At 39.8% G+C, this 17,500-nt stretch overlaps 1 protein-coding gene across 1 annotated transcript in view; it reads left to right on the top strand.

Annotated features, from left to right (window-relative positions):
- The window catches only part of LOC137992839 (uncharacterized), a 37,629-nt gene that overhangs the window by 12,271 nt on the left and 7,858 nt on the right, over positions 1 to 17,500 (top strand). The window contains exons 6-20 of the mRNA XM_068838376.1: positions 368 to 617; positions 1,261 to 1,436; positions 3,978 to 4,134; positions 4,712 to 4,947; positions 5,781 to 5,992; positions 9,620 to 9,836; positions 11,340 to 11,465; positions 11,968 to 12,237; positions 13,110 to 13,283; positions 13,898 to 14,074; positions 14,624 to 14,797; positions 15,048 to 15,221; positions 16,012 to 16,185; positions 16,638 to 16,811; positions 17,067 to 17,240. Coding sequence (XP_068694477.1) covers positions 368 to 617; positions 1,261 to 1,436; positions 3,978 to 4,134; positions 4,712 to 4,947; positions 5,781 to 5,992; positions 9,620 to 9,836; positions 11,340 to 11,465; positions 11,968 to 12,237; positions 13,110 to 13,283; positions 13,898 to 14,074; positions 14,624 to 14,797; positions 15,048 to 15,221; positions 16,012 to 16,185; positions 16,638 to 16,811; positions 17,067 to 17,240 — 2,865 coding nt within the window. The remainder of the gene's footprint in view (positions 1 to 367; positions 618 to 1,260; positions 1,437 to 3,977; positions 4,135 to 4,711; positions 4,948 to 5,780; positions 5,993 to 9,619; positions 9,837 to 11,339; positions 11,466 to 11,967; positions 12,238 to 13,109; positions 13,284 to 13,897; positions 14,075 to 14,623; positions 14,798 to 15,047; positions 15,222 to 16,011; positions 16,186 to 16,637; positions 16,812 to 17,066; positions 17,241 to 17,500) is intronic.

Raw genomic sequence — 17,500 nt, 5'->3', positions numbered from 1 at the left:
CATAATAATTTAAATAGCTAAGGGCACAATTTAGTTCTAGTGCTTACAGTTTTATTTACGAAAAGGATATCAAGACGGAACCCTCTTATTATCCGAACTCGCCACGAATTTTATGTTTTTCCAGATCATTGGTAAAAAACATTAAGGTAGGCCGAAGGAGACATGGCGAAGAACGGTAGAGAAACAGCGAGGTGAACTTGGGTTCAAAGGTTGGGCGGAAGCCGGTAGTTGTGCGAAAGACCGAGAAGCTTAGGGGGAGAGAACGCAAGGCCCCATTTCCCTCAGGGGGAAAGGACAAGATGATGATGATGATGAAGGACATTAATTATGAAATACTAACATTTTTAATCGTATTCGTTTACTCCAGTTGCAATCAATCGATACAACCCCGGTGTACAGCGAGTAAACGAAGATTTATGGCAAGAAGATTCATCGGTGGATATCAGCTGGGATTCCGGAAGCATCGGAGGTCTTGACGATCAAGTATCAATTGATTTGGCGCGTTACAAAATGGGCGATGACGATGTCCCTGTACTCGACAGCTTTCATACTGTCGTAGAAACCCAGTCCAACACGGGTAACAGCCACTTTGTCGTAACAACAGGTCAAGGAGATGGGTAAGAGTAGATAGTTAAAAAAAAAAAAAGTGGAGAGATATCTCGGATTATTCTTTCTCTGAAGGGATCGTTTGCTTTTTCGAAATACTCTGTGATCGTGCTCTGGAGAATTTTTTCATTAAAAAGGCTGGCGGGAAGGAATAAAAAATAAAGAAACAGTGTCTCCGAGACTTTCACATTATCTGGAATGGGCAATTAGCGTGTAGAGCTAAAGAGGTCTACTGAACTCTTTCCACTGAATAAGAATAAAAGATAAAAGTAATTTTAGCGCTAAGCAACTTTGCGTAGTGAATCGAGAGGCTTTTTTTACCTAATCAAGAAGCTTTGCTCACTTTCCTGCCTCCTCCGTTGTAATTTCGCCGATAGAGTGGAGGGTTAATTCCAATAAAGAGCTGCGGGAAACCCTGTTATTCGAGCAAACATCCCATCCCATATAGGGTAATATTCATTTTAAAATGCATTGGTCGGATTAAAGTGACTTCGCCCATTTTAACGTTTTTACTTGAACGCGGAATTAAGGAGAGATTATGATGAAGCAAGTAATGTGTTAAAGGCATGTAAGAAAAAAGAAAATTTGAGGATTATGGTTCTCGTCAAAACGAAAGCGATCTCAACGTTCTGTTACATACTATTTTTGAAACAGGAACATAGAAGATCGTTTCATTAATCTGGTTCGAGTATCAAGGAAAGGAAGTGGTAGTAATGTCTCTCAATCTCAGTGGGTTTGGAGTGACGTGTTCGCCTGGAATAATGCTCCGTTGGCAAATGAAAGGTGTAAGAAATGGCACATGAAAGAACCCAACCCAGAAGAATTCAAAGGTACCTGCATGCGATACCAATGCGAACTAGTCTTACTGCAACACTTATTTCCAATCTCGCTCCTTTAAAATGGGTGTAAATGTTACAGGTTGAAATTAAATTCAGGTCCATTTAAATCAAACTAGGTGAATTTAATTAACCTAGGTTATTTATCAACTGTGTGGGTGAAAAAAAAGGGACACGGTTTTTTTAGGGGGGTTGAAAACAAAACAAAAAACAGAGAAAAACGCCTTTCCCTCCTTCCACTTTCCTCTCTTCTCTCTTCCTTTCTTTTCTTACTCTCTTTCTGTCTTTATCCCTCTTAATTTTCCATCCCCTGATCCATTTGTCATACCTACCATTGCTTTGTGTACAATGTACTTCAACAGATGGGCTCCTGACTTCAATGTGTATATGACAGAAAGAAACCGCTTTGAGCTGCACTTACCGAGACTTGAACCGGGCACCTCTGACATCATTCAGTATTGAGACCTTCGCTGTAACTAACCGCTAAACCACACAGGACTTGGACAGGAGTCGTCATTAATAGTAAATTATGCAAAAGTTTACTCGTCCGCAATGCGTGGCCCTGTACAGTTCGTAAAATGGCTAACACAAGTTGTGTTGATTCAGAGATATTCTACAAAAAATTGGGTGACGTTAAAGCTTCCAAAAAGACAAAAGCAATCAAAATAACCCTTTTTATTATATGACTAGCTCCGTGAGCGGGCAAGATGAACCAAATCGCGCGCTATGTTTGGCTGCCCGAGCGGGCAAGATGGAGCTATATTGCCCGCTCGGGATTTCTCGCTTGGTCCCGCAAGATCAAAGATCATTTTTTGGTGTTTTAAAGTGCCCCTGTGATGAAAAAAACCACTTCCTTTTTTCCTTCAGATTTTAAAAGTGTGTTTGCTTAACACCTGACTGGCAAAATTTTGAGCTTTGATTTTTATCCAAAGGCCGTTTACTTTGAGTGTCGGATTTCACGGTCCGCCATTACTCACGTTCAAAACTGACTGATTGGACCTCAGACGGTTGGATCCAGGGAAAAGTGACGTCAGAGGCTCACTAGCTTAAAATTTCAGCGTGTGAACGCAGCTTATTATATATGCAAAGCGTGAGTCTGAAAGCCCAAAACCCCCGTGCTTCATATTAATTCTGCGGCGTACACACGTATTGCATTCTTAAACTAGTGAGCCTTTGACGTCATTTTCTCCTCGATCCAGCTCTTTCAAGAACATAATGTTAGTAATGGCGGACCATTAAATAGGAAAATTACAGTTAAAATAAAGAGGTGTCTTTTTGAAATCAAGGCTTAAAACGTGGGTCACTTAGTGTTTTGTTAACATAGTTTTGAAATCCAAAGAAAAATATGAATTGATTTTTTGGTCACAGGGGCACTTTAAGTCATATAATAAATCCTTTATTGACCAAGCTTGTTCGGTCAAGATGGCTGGATATTGGCCTCGTCCCTTTTTGCGTGTTTATGGAAACACGCAAAAAAAAAACTTGACCAATATCCAGCCATCTTGACCTCACGCGTAGTCAATAACCCATATTTATTGACGACAACTACACTAAGTTCTTTGCCAAGCCCGTTCGAATATTGCGCACAAAGGAAGAGACAAGATGGACAAGTATATTAAGCGAAACTACTGGTCAGAAGTAATACAACTCTGTGTCACTCTGCTCGATACACGAAGAACAAAAGTCAATTACCAGCAGGCAAAAACAGCCTGTGGTAGCCCCTACTCAAGCAAGAGGATTCCTAACGCATTTTCAAATGGACCTTAGAAACTTACCATGTACATGTTCACAATTGGATTCTCCACATGATTGATCATTTCACATGGAGCTCCCAGAAAACCATCAACTCAAGCTTTGTTGGAAAGGAACAATCAAACAGTAAAGCAAAACATCAGAAATATCTTAAAAGAAAAGAAACAAAGTCCAAATCATTGGTGTCGGGTACTTGGGGAAGCTGCTTACAAAAAGAACATGGTGGAACATGAATGGGAAGGGGAAGGGCAAGTTTTTACAGACTAACTCAACCAGTACTGATTTACATACCAATATACACGTACTTGCTAACAATTGATGAACTTTTTGTTCATGTTTCCTATTTTGAATTTCAACCTGGCTTAAAATTAAATTTACCTAGATTGAAATCATTTCAACCTGAATTTCAAATTTACCTGTAACATAAACAATACCTGATCCACTACAATACAGCACCAAATCCTAAAGACAAGCTATGACAAGCTACTGTAGGTTATGACCCAAGGGAGAGGAATATACTGTTAGTCAAAACAGATCAGAGACTTAGAGGTCGTTAGGACATTAGTGAAATTCATTTAAAAAGAAAAAAGTCAGTCGCCTGCTCCTGAAAGGAAGAATTTTACCGATCCTTTTATCCTCCCGAGTCCAGTAATAATTTTTTGGGAGAGAGATTTTTTTGCATTTAAGAGGCTGACTTGTTTGATAAAGAAATCTTTTTCGAAATAAGAGCTTGATTCATTTATCTCTCCCATTTAAGTTATGTCTGTACTCTTTTGGATACAGCTGACCCAAGTATGCAACCTTGTCCAAGGATTTTGACGCAAGCCATGGCTGATCGTGGACGATTTATGTCCGATGAAGAGTGCAATCCGTCCAATCAAAAAGGTTGTTCTCGCTATCATCAAGGCGCTGTTCACTGCTTTAAATCGGTCATCCCCAGGTAATAAAAGGAAAAGCTAGAATCTATTTGCAAAAATATTGTTAATGAAAACTATGAGTTGAAATCTTCATGGCGCTCGCCGATCATCTGTCATCACCTGTAAGGAGATTTTTCTTGAGAAAGACATGAGTGGTTTTATAAACATTGTAGCTGCTTTGATCAATGTTGTAAGGTTTTTCCTACAACAATACAAGCCCATTTGTGCCGGGGATGCCCTACTAAGAAATAAACACCAAAGGACAACCTAAACTCGATCTGATCAAGCTTCGCTAATCACGTGACCTTGTTTGGCTTCCCTGTATCAATAAAATGCAGGTGCAAACCATAGCATTGTGTTACGAGAATTAAACGGACGTGTCATTGTACCCCAGTGAATGACTAAATTAAGAAGTTGGTTCATTCCCCTGTGTTATTCTGTTCCTTTTTACTTTATCATTTGCCCGTCAATTCATTCTTACTTTATAATTTCTTCCTCTCCGTTATCTTTCGCTCAATTCTTTTCTCCTCTCTATTCCATTTTATGGCCAAATCAGCAAATGTATTGTGTATTTACACATTTTTATTTGGTCAATATCAGTGAAAAGGGTGCTGGTCAGCAGTGTTGCTACAATGACTTTGGTAACTTGATGTTAGGAAAACCCAACGCAGGATCCCTCGATCGGGTTCATCCAAATGCTGGTATCCCTGTGATATCCCATTTCTATCACGACACAGTACCTTACATTGACTGTTGTCAACTGACAAAGAACTGTGAGAAGTATTTCGATAAGCGACCATCGGATGACGGCTGGAAATACCAAGCACCGAGACCTGGTATGTTGATGGTAAATCTTAATTTCAAAGCAGCAAACATGTGTTGGAACAAATGATGAATTTTAACTCAGACAATGAATTTATTTATTTTTTCGATAATAGGGAGCTTAAGCACGAGGTGTTTTTGACCCTCAGACGGAAACCGGAAGTGGATTTTTTTCCTTATTAACTTTTTAAAAGACTACTACAGTTGTATTGCTAAGTGACTTTTCACTATTGTCGACGATTACTTTAAAAATCTGCGAGAGACAACTGACAGTACTGTAGCATGCGGTATGTTCACTTCCGGTTTTCTTCTGAGGCTCAAAAACTGTTTAAGCTTTCTAATGACTTCGGGAAGCTTTGACAAAATGAGAGTGCTTCTGGCAGGAGTCGTGCCCATGATCTTCTGATGACTAGCTCTGATGCTCTACGCCATTGAGCACTCTTTTTTTGTAAGTGTTGCTTTTTAATCATCATCGAAATTATATACCTCCTTAACAAATCCGCCTTATACAGTACATAGCGTGGATAACTTGGGAACTAACTCGCACTGACCCGAGGAACCGGGTTATATAATCATGATAAATTGGAAAGGTTTTAGTTAGAGTCAACCCAGAGTTATTGTTAGCTATACTTTGATCAACCGTCTCTTGACGGACGATTTCTATAGAATGTCTCGTAACTTACTCGTCCGGAAAGTCGTTTGTAAATCAGAGAGGATTCCTATGTTTTGAACAGCTTCTGGTCCTGCAACACGTTCACGCAAAAACGTCCTCCTTCTGAAGAGAACCACAACAAACACTTGGCAACAAAGTTTTTTTGTAACTTTGCATCCCCACTTATTGTTATAGCTACCGGTTTTGGTGATCCTCATATGGTGACTTTGGATGGAACTCCATTCACATTCAATGGCCATGGCGAATACTTTATTCTGAAGGTTAGCGGGGTGGACTTCACTCTACAGGGGCGAATGGAGCCTCTGACTGCAGACGATGGAACTTTAACGCGCGCCACTGTTTACACCGCCTTTGCTGCTAAGGAGGCTGGATCCGATACGGTACAGGTAATTTTGACGGCACTTTGAAACCATCCGGTTGTAAGGAAACCGATTTACATTGATTAATTGTAATGTCTTAAAGGATTAATCTTATCGTGTTAATGGAGGGTGAAAAGATAAAATGCAGACGGAATACTTCGTCGTCTGGTTGCAGAAATGTTTGGCTAGGCTTAGTTGAGTGTAAGCGCTAGTAATTCAGTGGCAGAATAAAGCAGCCCGTCGCTCTGTTTTTTCGTCCCTTATGTCAGAATGTTCTTAAAGGATACCGCGTCAAGTAAAACGAATACAGAAAAAATAGGGTAAGTGGGTGATCGGCACGAAATACTTTCAAACGGCGTCTAAGCAATTCAAGATCAAAATTGTCCATTGAGAAAAAAGTTAGGGCTAATCGTTATCCTTGACGAGAGAAAGCTCGAAAGAATGGAACCTCTCACATTATGAAACACCGCTATTTTGATAGAAAACCACGGCGATATAGCAGATACCGAGTTTTAAAATAAATAGTTTTGCCACACCAATATATCTTCAAAGCAGGTCTTTTAAATACAGTCGAAGCTCTCATAAGTGACCACCCAGGGACTTCCAAAAAGTGGTTGCAACTAGAGCTGGTAGCTTACGAGAATGGGCTCTCGTAAGCGACCAAAATTATAAACAATAGAAGAGGGTCGCTTGCGAGAGCTTTCAGCAAAAGTCTCTGGGATTTGTAAATTTTATTGACAGTACTGAGATAACGGTTGGGAACTTCTTTACTCTCGTTCACATCTGCCAAAATATCCTTACAAGACATTCCAAGCCAAAACATTTTAAAAGATTTAAAGCCCTCCTTGAAGAGCGAGGCTACACTAAGTAGCTTATCGAGAGGACACTATCTCAGATCATTTCTTCTGGAAGACAGTCGGCTCTTAAACAAAAGACCAAAACTACCGAAAACATTTTACCATTTGTCACAACATAGAACCCAGCAGTGTCAAATCTTCAAGTAATACTGAAGCGCAACTGGAGTTTATTGAAAACCAGCCATTGCTGGCAAAAATATTCAAGAAAGCTCCTTACATATCATCGTTAAAGCAAAACTGTGAACTGAAGGTTTCATAATTATATGTAAGCACAAACCGGTACAAAAGGGAGGCCGGTGCAGGACTTTCATTCTTTCAAATTCTCAGCGCAGTGGCTTGTGTTTTTATTAAAGTGTTGACACACATAGATGAGACTCTGAGTTGTCGCTTACGAGAGCTTAAAAACAATGAGAAAGTTTAGTTGGTTAATCCCAATGGTGTTCGCGGTCGCTTACGGGAACGGTCGCTAATGAGAGCTTTCCATTACTGAGAGAGTTTAAGTGACATTTAAAACGGGGTTTTACATTGGTGGTCGCAACTATAGAGCTGGTCGCTTACAAGAGTGGTCGCAGTGAGAGCTTCGGGTGTATCACAATCAGCCTTGCATCATTTCTTCGCTTTTAGTGTACAAATTATTTGCTGGTTAGATCTCCCAAGGTCAAGTACTTCTACGTTGTTCAGCTGGCCCTTGTATAAAAAATTGTGAAAAATTAATTTCAAAACCGCTAAAATCGCTTTTCTTTGTTTCCCGCCATAATCTGGGCGCGAAAAATGATTAACGTGTCAATCGACAGCCTTCACGCGCGATCAGCACGTGCCCAAAGGCTGATTGGCTCAGCATGACAGGGCTCGAAATTACTTTTTTCGCCCAGGTGCCAGTTGGCGACTAATGGCAAAAATTTGGTCGCCAGATCATAAATTTTGGTCACCAACTTATTCAATATGACTTACGTAAGAACATGATTTTAAATGTTGTTGCTTGCAAGGAAAGTCTTAATTGTTATATAGTAAAAAAAAAAAAACAGCACGAGAAAGACCTCTAAAGCCACTGTTGTGTTTGGCTTTGTCTTTAGTTTGGTAATGGTGTTCTTTACGGTTATTTGAAATGGAGCGAAGCACAGAACGTTTTAAGTCCGTGTTTTCTATAGCAAGGCAAACATGGGTCCCTTATCCTTGCTTTTCACCTCTTCAAAACGTAGTTCTTTATTCTCCTACAGCTTGAGTGGCAAGCAACTTACCTTTATCGCGACTAAACTCAATACTACAATTGCTCGGCCTGGGTCCCCACACAACCACAATGCTCGTACTAGTCTTCAACCGGGATAAAGTAAAAGGAACGGCTCGTACCGTTTCAGGAGCCTCTAGAATCAGAAGAATTTGGTTTCTTAAAGTGCTCTTCTACCGACATTTATCTCCATTTATTAATCACCTTGTGTAGTCAATTTTGCAGGTGTCCGCTTTCTAACAGAGGGGACAAGTTCTCCAACCTACTTTACGTTAAGGGTTCAGGTTGCCTTTCGAAGGTTCCATACAAATTTCAAACTCATTATCAATATACTATCAAGCCAGTTTCGAGGAGGTCCTTCGGTAATTTGGCCAAATCTACGTTTTCAGCATTCACAACTGACGATGGATTTAAATTTTCAATTAACCTTCTTGCTGAATCTTCGTCTTCCGGCCGCAAAAACTCACGTAACCGGCAAGAAGCACATATTGTTTAAGTGTGCTCACGATCCCATGAAGCCGCTGAAACAATATTGCGCCTAGTAAACGCGGTGATCGAAGCATCGAAGTACATTTTGTGCTATTCGGATTAACAGTGTGTGACACCAATTTTCTTGTAGTATTTAGACATTACTTTAGTGGTAAAAGAAAGGTGAGTCGTGTTCTAGCTACCAGCTCCTAACGATTTCATCATAAAAGGATTCAAATACAAATGTTCTCTGCTGTTTATCCTGGGTTATCAGACAAAACGTGGTCCGCCAGCTGGCGACCAGTTTTGAAAATCTAGTCGCTGGCACTCAATTTTTAGTCGCATTGACGACCAGTGAGTCGCAATTTCGAGCCCTGCTGATGATTGGCTTTCAAGCGTAAAGGGACGGCCTTATTCAGCAGAGGGGGTTTTGACGCCAAAATTCTCGGACCTCCTGTCCCGATGGATTTTAAGGTATCGCTTCCAAATTCTCAGTTAGTCTAATGGATGATTGTAATACCCCAAATTAAGTATGGGATGAGAGTTTCGACTTTGGTGGGTGATATTTCCTTCAATTTTTAACATATCAAAAATTCCTCACAAGGTATTGTCGTACTGAGTTTGAGGCCTCAAAACTAAAAGGCAAAATGAAATACCAAAAAACTAAAACTTTATTCAAATAATTCAATTAAATAGCTTTAATCTAATGTATAGTTTGACCCTATACAAAAAAATAGGGGCGCGACAATTTCATTTTTCCACGGAGACCTCATTTTCCTTTGCCGAGACCTCAATGTAAAACCTAGATATGTGACTATAGCAATATACTCCCCGTTGTCACCTATTACCATGCCATGTGCCAATCAGAGATCTATTGGCTGCCGAAACAAAGGACCCTTTTGTTCTGTGGTTTGCCAAATTTAAATAACAAAGGAATTGTTTATAAACAGTGAAGTCTCCTACAATTATAGGTAAAACTGTCTGTAAGGCAGATTGGAATCTTATAACCTGGCAAATACTGAAAAGGCCATTCAGTTTATTTCTTTCTTTGTATTTTTGCATACCTGCTCAGATGATGTTTCTTTTTGCTCACCATTTAAATAGATCCAGTTAAATGGCCGAGGCTTGGTGGATGTATTGGTAAGTGGGGAGAAGGTGGATTTTGATGAGCTTTCACTTTTGGAATTCGATGGCGTATCCGTTTTGCAGTACGGGAACACGTCCAAGTACTCTGCGATCTTTCATTCAGGAATCTCTGTAACTGTGGAAGGTCAACAAGAGCTTCTTGGTCTTGTCACTTTGGTACCGACTTTATTTAAAGGTAACGAATTACAGAAGCGTACATTAATTTACACCATCTCTCAGAGTTCTCTAGGATTATCGGCTTTAAGAAATACTTGAGGAACAGACTTAAAAAGACAATCGCAGTGATATCTTCTAAAGCCCGGTTTACTCTACAGAAAATGTTTGGCACGGCTCCTGTGAAATTGGCACGGGTGCCAAAAAAGAGTGCAGCAAACTTTGTTTACGCTACACCATTTTTACCGTACCAAAAATACCGTACCAAAATTTTGGGGTCCACGCAACTTCTCATGGAGCCATGCGCAGTTCAACTATAATGAAGATTGGTGGAGAATGAGCCGCCATCTTGAAATGTACTTTAAAAACCCGCTAGCCTATATGAATTAAGGCTCAAATTTTGCCCTTTAAAGTGTTTACACTACTTGTTCTATCCGAACGGTGCCTATTTTTTCAGCACCCGTACCATTTTCACTCGTGCTCGGACTCGGAAAAATGGTTCGACACGGATGAAATTTGGTACTGACAGGTTGTTTACACTGCAAATTTTATCCGAGCCGAACCATTTTTTTTGGGACCCGTGCCAATTTCACCCGAGCCGTGCCAAAAATTTTCTGTCGTGTAAACCGGGCTTTTCTCAATTTGTCTCGTAAGTGTGGTCTGCCTATAGACTATTAACTTTATTATCACGTTTTATAAATTATTGTTTTTATGTATGTAATACATGACTGTATAATTTATAATAACTCATTTTGCTCTTCACTCTTTTTTATCTTTGGAAAATTATGTACATGCATATTTATGCAAATTAATTGCACGTGACAGTGCAGACCAACTCGAAAGCTTTAGCTACTTTGGTTACCGCGCACATTTTACTTTACATCATTTTTGTATTTAATTTGCTTCTTTCTCTTTGTTTTTCTATTCTTATAATGCACCGTAATGTTGATATATTTGTGAATAGTGCAAAACAACAATACCTAAAATCCAAAATCTAATCTGATCATCAGCGTTGTTATCCAAGCAAAATGGTAGTAGTTGATTTCTGAAACTGGGTAGCAATAAATCGTTAATCAATTACGTGTGGCACTGTTGTATAAATCAATTGCATTGCCCTCTTCTCATTTAGAACCCATTTGGTACTAGGCCAGGAATATTTGACTGAATGCTGACGTTGAGAATGGATTTATGAAGTAACACCAACCTCTTTTGCACATGATTAAAATGCAACTTGGCCGATTGGTATAAATATGCTAAAAAGTTGATTAAAGCGTCAAACTTTAAAATGTTTTGTAGCTCCATTCTCAAAACCTTCCCTCCAGAATTTGCTTTACTTGTCAGTGTTATATGGTTCATCAATAATGGTCCACTGGTACATTAATATTGTGATGATGATGATTTCATTGGGTTGAGATCATCGCCGGCAATATTATTACAAGCATGCATGTCGTTATGTGTTAGGAGGGTGAGGAGTTATAATACTTAACGGAAGTTCATTCTTAACAAGATCATTATTTCGTTCCAGGGAACACAAGTGGTCTTCTTGGCTACTGGGATGACAGCAAAGATTTAGAGTATCTTCTACCCGACGGATCGTTTCTTAAAACCAACTCTACACTTGAAGAGATCCACGTAAATTTCGGACAGTTATGTAAGAATTCTCAATTTTTGTTCGCAATCAGTATTTTTTCTCCGTGGGGTTTTATTACATACGTTTACTCCGCGAACCTTAAGGCTATGACACATTTAACGATGATCACACTCTAGTTTGACGTGCTTACTAGAGCGAGACTTGTCATACAGTTAGATTAAGGCCATAGGTTCAACATCCCGAGGACACCCAATGTACAAAGTACTTTAGCACTTGGCAGGGACATGTTATTTTCTACTCTATTTCGTTTTGATTACTCTAAAAGAGGTACTTGGACAATTTGGTACTCACAAATGCATTTGATCACCTCCTAGCCACAGAATTGTGCAAACACTGAGAGGCTGCGCTGTTGGTTGTCCAAAGATTTCTTGTTGAAATTGTTTCCTAATTTTAAACGCTATTTTTGTGTCACCTAGAGCAAGAACGTTATTTTAATAGACTCTTGAGAGCCATAGATGACCCACATTTTTGTAACACGTTGTTTAACGTTATCTGTTTCAAGGGGTGACTACATCAACCGAGTCACTTTTCGTCTATCAGCAAGGCAGTAGCCATGCCACATATCATAATCCACACTTCCAGCCCATTTTTGCAGACGAACAGAAGTTAGACTTTTCCGATAAAGACCTGGAAAAGGAGGCGCAAAATATCTGTGGAGACAGCACACAATGCATGTTTGACATTTTCACCACTGGCAAAGTGCGCATTGGAAGAGCCACCAAAGAGACTGTAAAACAGTTTGTTGCTGTAGTGAATGACACTGATAGACCAGGTGAATAAAACTGCAGCGATTAACAGGATTAGGCAACGTTTTCCTTCGTTGCATCTTCAGATCCCAGAAAAACGTTTCTCTTGTTAGTTCTGAACACCTAGTGTCAATGGAGTACATGCCGTTAATTGGCCGTAATTGAGACCTTTAAGGTCATTAAAAAACCGGTGTTTCGAGTGGGAGCTTTTCCAAACTAATAGCGAACTTTACAAGTGCTACATTCTCCACGGTGCATCACATCGCCTTTAATAATCTATCCCTTGATCTTTTCTCAGAAAGTTTTACATAAAGATTATTGATTGCTTCAGATGAATAAGTTAAGTGTGCGTTCGATTGACTGTATTCCGGAATAGGAATACATGGAATAGAAATCAAAAATCCTTCGCTTTTACGGAGATTCACATTAAAATTGTCAAACACTCGCTAAAATACCATTTTAAACATATCTTCATTACCCTTGTTGCTTCAAAACGCCAAACATACAGGCTTAAATCATCACTCCACGTATTCCTATTCCGGAATAGGGTACAATCGAACGCACCCTAAATTGGTATGCGCACTCATCTCTCCTGTAATAGATTCATATAAATAAATGAAATTTATGATTGAAGTAAGTCTTCCCTTGTACTTTTTTGAAGATAAAGTTTGTTCTCATTGTGTATACTTTAGACTGGACTCCTGAAAATTCCTTGATCTCTGGAAAGTGTGGTAAAAAACGAAAAAGTGTCACTGAGAAAGAAAGAAAATTAAAACCAAGAAAACCAAAAAACATTATTTTCGTTGGGAAGTATTATATGCGAGTTCCTATAAGTAAAATACTGAGTTGTGAATGATATTTTCTGTGATAATCTTTAAAATCATTATCTATTTCACAGCATGTGTGCCTCTAAACTCGGAACTGGCAGATGGAATCGTATTTAGAAATGACACAATGAGTGGCATTGATTATAGATTTACTTGCGACGGAGGGTTCGTTATGAATGGTTCTAGTCATGTGACTTGTGTCGATGGTGTCTATAACGGTTCATCTCCAAACTGTCAACCGAAAGGTGAGGGAAGTACTTTTTTACCTATTAGACAAGTACAGAGGAAAATTGTTGATATATAAAGGAGCGTTAAAAGCTATGCCTCTCTTGTCCGTTTTCTGAGGAGAACACTTAAAACCATCTAGATTCCAGGCCCCAGTTGTTCAAAAGCCGCACAACTTCATTCGGTGGATAAGTCACTATCCGATCTCTGCAAGGTGATTTCCGTATTTGCCCTCGTAACTGAATATGCACAAGCTAAGCACGTCTAGTAAAAGGAGAGTAAGAAAATCTTGGCCAACGTTTAACGTGAAGTATATTTTATACTCTTGATAGTGCATGACTTATTCATGTATCCACTGGGTAAAGTTATCGTGTCTTTGAACAACTGTGGCCAGGCTTGTCAGTTTTTTGATTCCAATTAACATCAGGATATGGCTTCTTCAAGGCACCAGATATAATTACTTTCCATCACCTTGCGTTGAATGATATTGAAACGTTTTTTGTTTCCTTGAGGAGAGAACTATTTGGTCCTTTTGTTAAGTATAAAATTTGTCGCTAGAGAAGAAACTTTATACGAAATGATCTATTGACATCAATTTCTTGAGTAAAACCATTGTTCTCATATTAATCCCTAGAATGCCCGATGTTTCAATATGGTGACTTCGCCAATGGCCGTGTTGAAGGAAATGGACGCGTTTACCGTTCGACCTATCATTTCACCTGCAATAATGGTTACGTACTGGTTGGTGATGATACTATAAGCTGCATTGAGAGCGGTGCGTGGAATGGAACCAAACCCCGTTGCTTGAGAGGTAAAGTCTCCTCAAAAATTCGAAGTGTACAATTGACATGTTTCGAACGTAGAAAACTGAAAGAAATTTGCACGCATGGTGAGCTGCAAAATAATAGAAAACTATCGCTGAGAGACAAATATTTAAAGAGGAATGGCCGTCTTAACATTTCGGCAATGCTGCATGGTAGGCGAAATGGAAAGTCAGTTTTTGATAAGTAGTTTTGATGATTTCCTGAGCGAAACAAACTTAAACATTTGCAAATAAGCCTGGAAACATGCAAGCTTGGATAGACTTGAACCTATAATAGTGCGATTGCTCCGTACTTTTCTACCATGTAGTGGGCCTTAAGGTCATCAGATGGTTTGGAGGCCCAGCGGTAGATCAGTATGCAAAGCAATCACGCGGTCATCGGAGTCCCCTTCAAGCACATTTAAGGCTTCTTTGCAACTGTTAAAGTTGGTTCATTATCTGTGATGATCTTTCCATTTTAATAGATTATCATTCCACACTGGCAGTTCCTATGCATGGCTTTTGTGTCTCCCGTAAAGCAGTTCTTATACGTTTCAGAATGTCCTGTGTTACCCGCATCCATACCTAACGGCTTCGTTGTCGGTTCTGGCAACCTGGAAGGATCAAGTCACAAATTCTTTTGTCGAGATGGTTATTCTCTGGTCGGATCAAACATCGCATATTGCACACCTGCGGGAGGCTGGAATGCTAGTGTCCCTACATGCCTTCGAGGTAGAAACAAAATTGCACATTCCACGAAATAGTTGCAACGTTCAAATAACGTTGCAGAAACGTAAGCCAATCTGTGTTTTGATGTTCATGGTCTTTTTACTCTATTTCCACTGAAAAACAGTGTAAAGTGGACAAAGATTTTGCAAAGTTTATGAAAGCAAGTCTTGAGTAAGGCATGAACGGGAACCTTATCCTTTCGAGTTAGCAATGGATTTGTGAGATTTGATATTGTTTTTTTGTGTGTTTTTAGAATGCCCAGTGCTTCCGTTGTTCTTATTAAATGGATTTATCAGCGGTACGGGGTTAGTAGAAGGGTCCATTTACCATTTCAGCTGCATGAGAGGATATTTACTTGTCGGGGCATATGCGTTGCACTGCAGCAGCCAGGGAAAATGGAATGGCTCTTTCCCAGCCTGTTTCATCGGTGAGCAAAATTCAGCATTAGATGAGCGTTCTAACTGAAGGGACTGAAACAAGGGAGTAAAGAACGGGTGTGAGAGTGGGGGTGTAAACGTTTAGGCCGGCCCATTTCTTATGGTTTTCATCCAGTGCTCGAAATTAGCGATGGTGCGGTCGTCCCAGACAACCAGAAAGTTTGCTGGTCGACCAGTTATTGGTAAAATGAAAAGCCTGGTTTCCCGTAGAAAAAACAAAGGACAACCCAGCCATATATAAATAGAAATGAATTACACAAGCAGTCGCTTGTCGGTTTTCTATCAGTAGACAATGTCCGATAGTAGTGTGAAGTTAACAATATTTAATTTGCCCCAGCTGATCATCTTCCCATGTTTTGAATATCCGTGGCTTTTACAAAAATAATGTCAGATAGAAAAATGCAAGAGACAAAATGTAGGAGATGGAGATTGAAAAATAATGCTAACACTTAAACCCAGACTTCCACAAAAAAACACAGGCGCACCCAAAGAACTATTTCAATATGGCGTGCATTTAATCGCAGGGGGTATCCTAATGAACTTGAACCAAGCATTTATCAGGACAACCTAATTTACGGGTTTAGTTGCCCGGCTTTTGAAACAGGGGAACCTGGAATTTTTTTTTATATTCTCGAGCACTGGTTCATCTAGGGAAGACCCTACAATTCCGGCGGTTCTTCAAAAACAAAACATAGCTTGAAACACGGTAAAAATCACCCTATTGACTTCAGTGTTTCAAATTCCAAAAGGTCAAACGCATCGTTCTTTCTTATTTATCAGAATGTTCTAAGCTACCTTTGTCCATCCCTAATGGTCGGGTTGAGGGGATTGGATGGATTCAAGGCTCCGTCCACAAATTCGGTTGTACTGCAGGGTATTACATTGAGGGAGAAGACACTCTTATGTGTAAACAGGATGGAAAATGGAATGCAAGTATTCCAAGGTGTCTTAAAGGTACGTTAGATTCCGGCAATAAAAAATACCTAGTTGCATTGATTCGTTTCGTAACCCGTCCACACAAGACAGGTTCGAGATATTTTGGCATGTAAGCGGGAGATCGTTTAATTAAACACCAGGGGCCGGTTTCCCAAAGCCTGGTAGCACTAACCGTTGGTTAAGAGGTATCAAAACCTATAGGTTTCTATGGTATTTAACGCTGTTTGGCGCTAACCATGCTTCGAGCAACCCGGGCCAGAACGTTGTATTTCAGTCGCCACTATCATCTCATCATCCATTCCCATCAACGTCCATATCGACACTTCCATACCCATCACCAGTAATGTTACCATCAGCGTCTCCTTTACCTTCACCAACCAGCATCCATCGTCATCACCATCCTGTTCACGAGCGTTACACTTAAGATGATTTAATCGCTCTCTTTAATTCGCTCTTTTTTTGAATTTCAGAATGTCCTGTTCTTCCCTTATCCATAGAAAACGGAGTCGGGAATCGAACTGGCTCGGTGGAAGGCTCTTTTCATTATTTTAGCTGTAAGAAAGGATATTCGCTTGTTGGGAGTAATACGCTGCGCTGCAATGAGGAGGGCAAATGGAATGGTTCTGTACCCACGTGCATAATAGGTAACGTGCTTCTCCAGAATCTGGGGAAGGAAATTCCTCCTATTCCTTGAGTATCAAAACTTCTTTCCCCTAATTAAAAGAATGATATATAAACCCAACGTTTCAAGGTATTTTTTCTGAAGTGGATATTATTTTAAAATGCTTTTGAGAGTCCACTAAGGAATCTAAACTACAGTGTTAAATTATAAAATGTCACGAATAACAATTGTTCAATAGTTCGATGTTGCGAAGTCTCTATCATGTTTTTCTCTTCAGAATGTCCACATCTTCCACCAGTGATTGAACATGGGGAAATCGTTGGGTCTGGGCACATAAAAGGCTCTGTTTACCAATTTAGCTGCCACGAAGGCTACGCAATTGTTGGGCGAGAGATTCTATACTGCACAGAAACTGGGACCTGGAATAGCAGCGTTCCTATATGTCTCAAAGGTATCAGAGTAAATTAACCCTGTGCCATTGTTACCTGCATTTCTTCTCACAAGGTGACTGGTATTCATAATATTCCTGTATTTCGAACTCTTTAAACGGCATTTTGAAAATCTCTCGGTTGATTTTTACTTTAATGAAAGTTCAGTTAATTGCTTTATTTACATTGGAAGCGTATGAATTTTTTCTTTGGCACAGAATGTCCACCTCTTCCTTCCGCCATACCGCACGGTTTTGTCACCGGCACAGGGTCACTGGAAGGG

This window comes from Montipora foliosa, chromosome 2, assembly GCF_036669935.1.
Source record: "Montipora foliosa isolate CH-2021 chromosome 2, ASM3666993v2, whole genome shotgun sequence".
Taxonomy (NCBI): Eukaryota; Metazoa; Cnidaria; class Anthozoa; order Scleractinia; family Acroporidae; genus Montipora; species Montipora foliosa.
The sequence above is the reverse complement of the archived record's forward strand: the minus strand, read 5'-3'. Positions and strand labels throughout refer to the sequence as shown.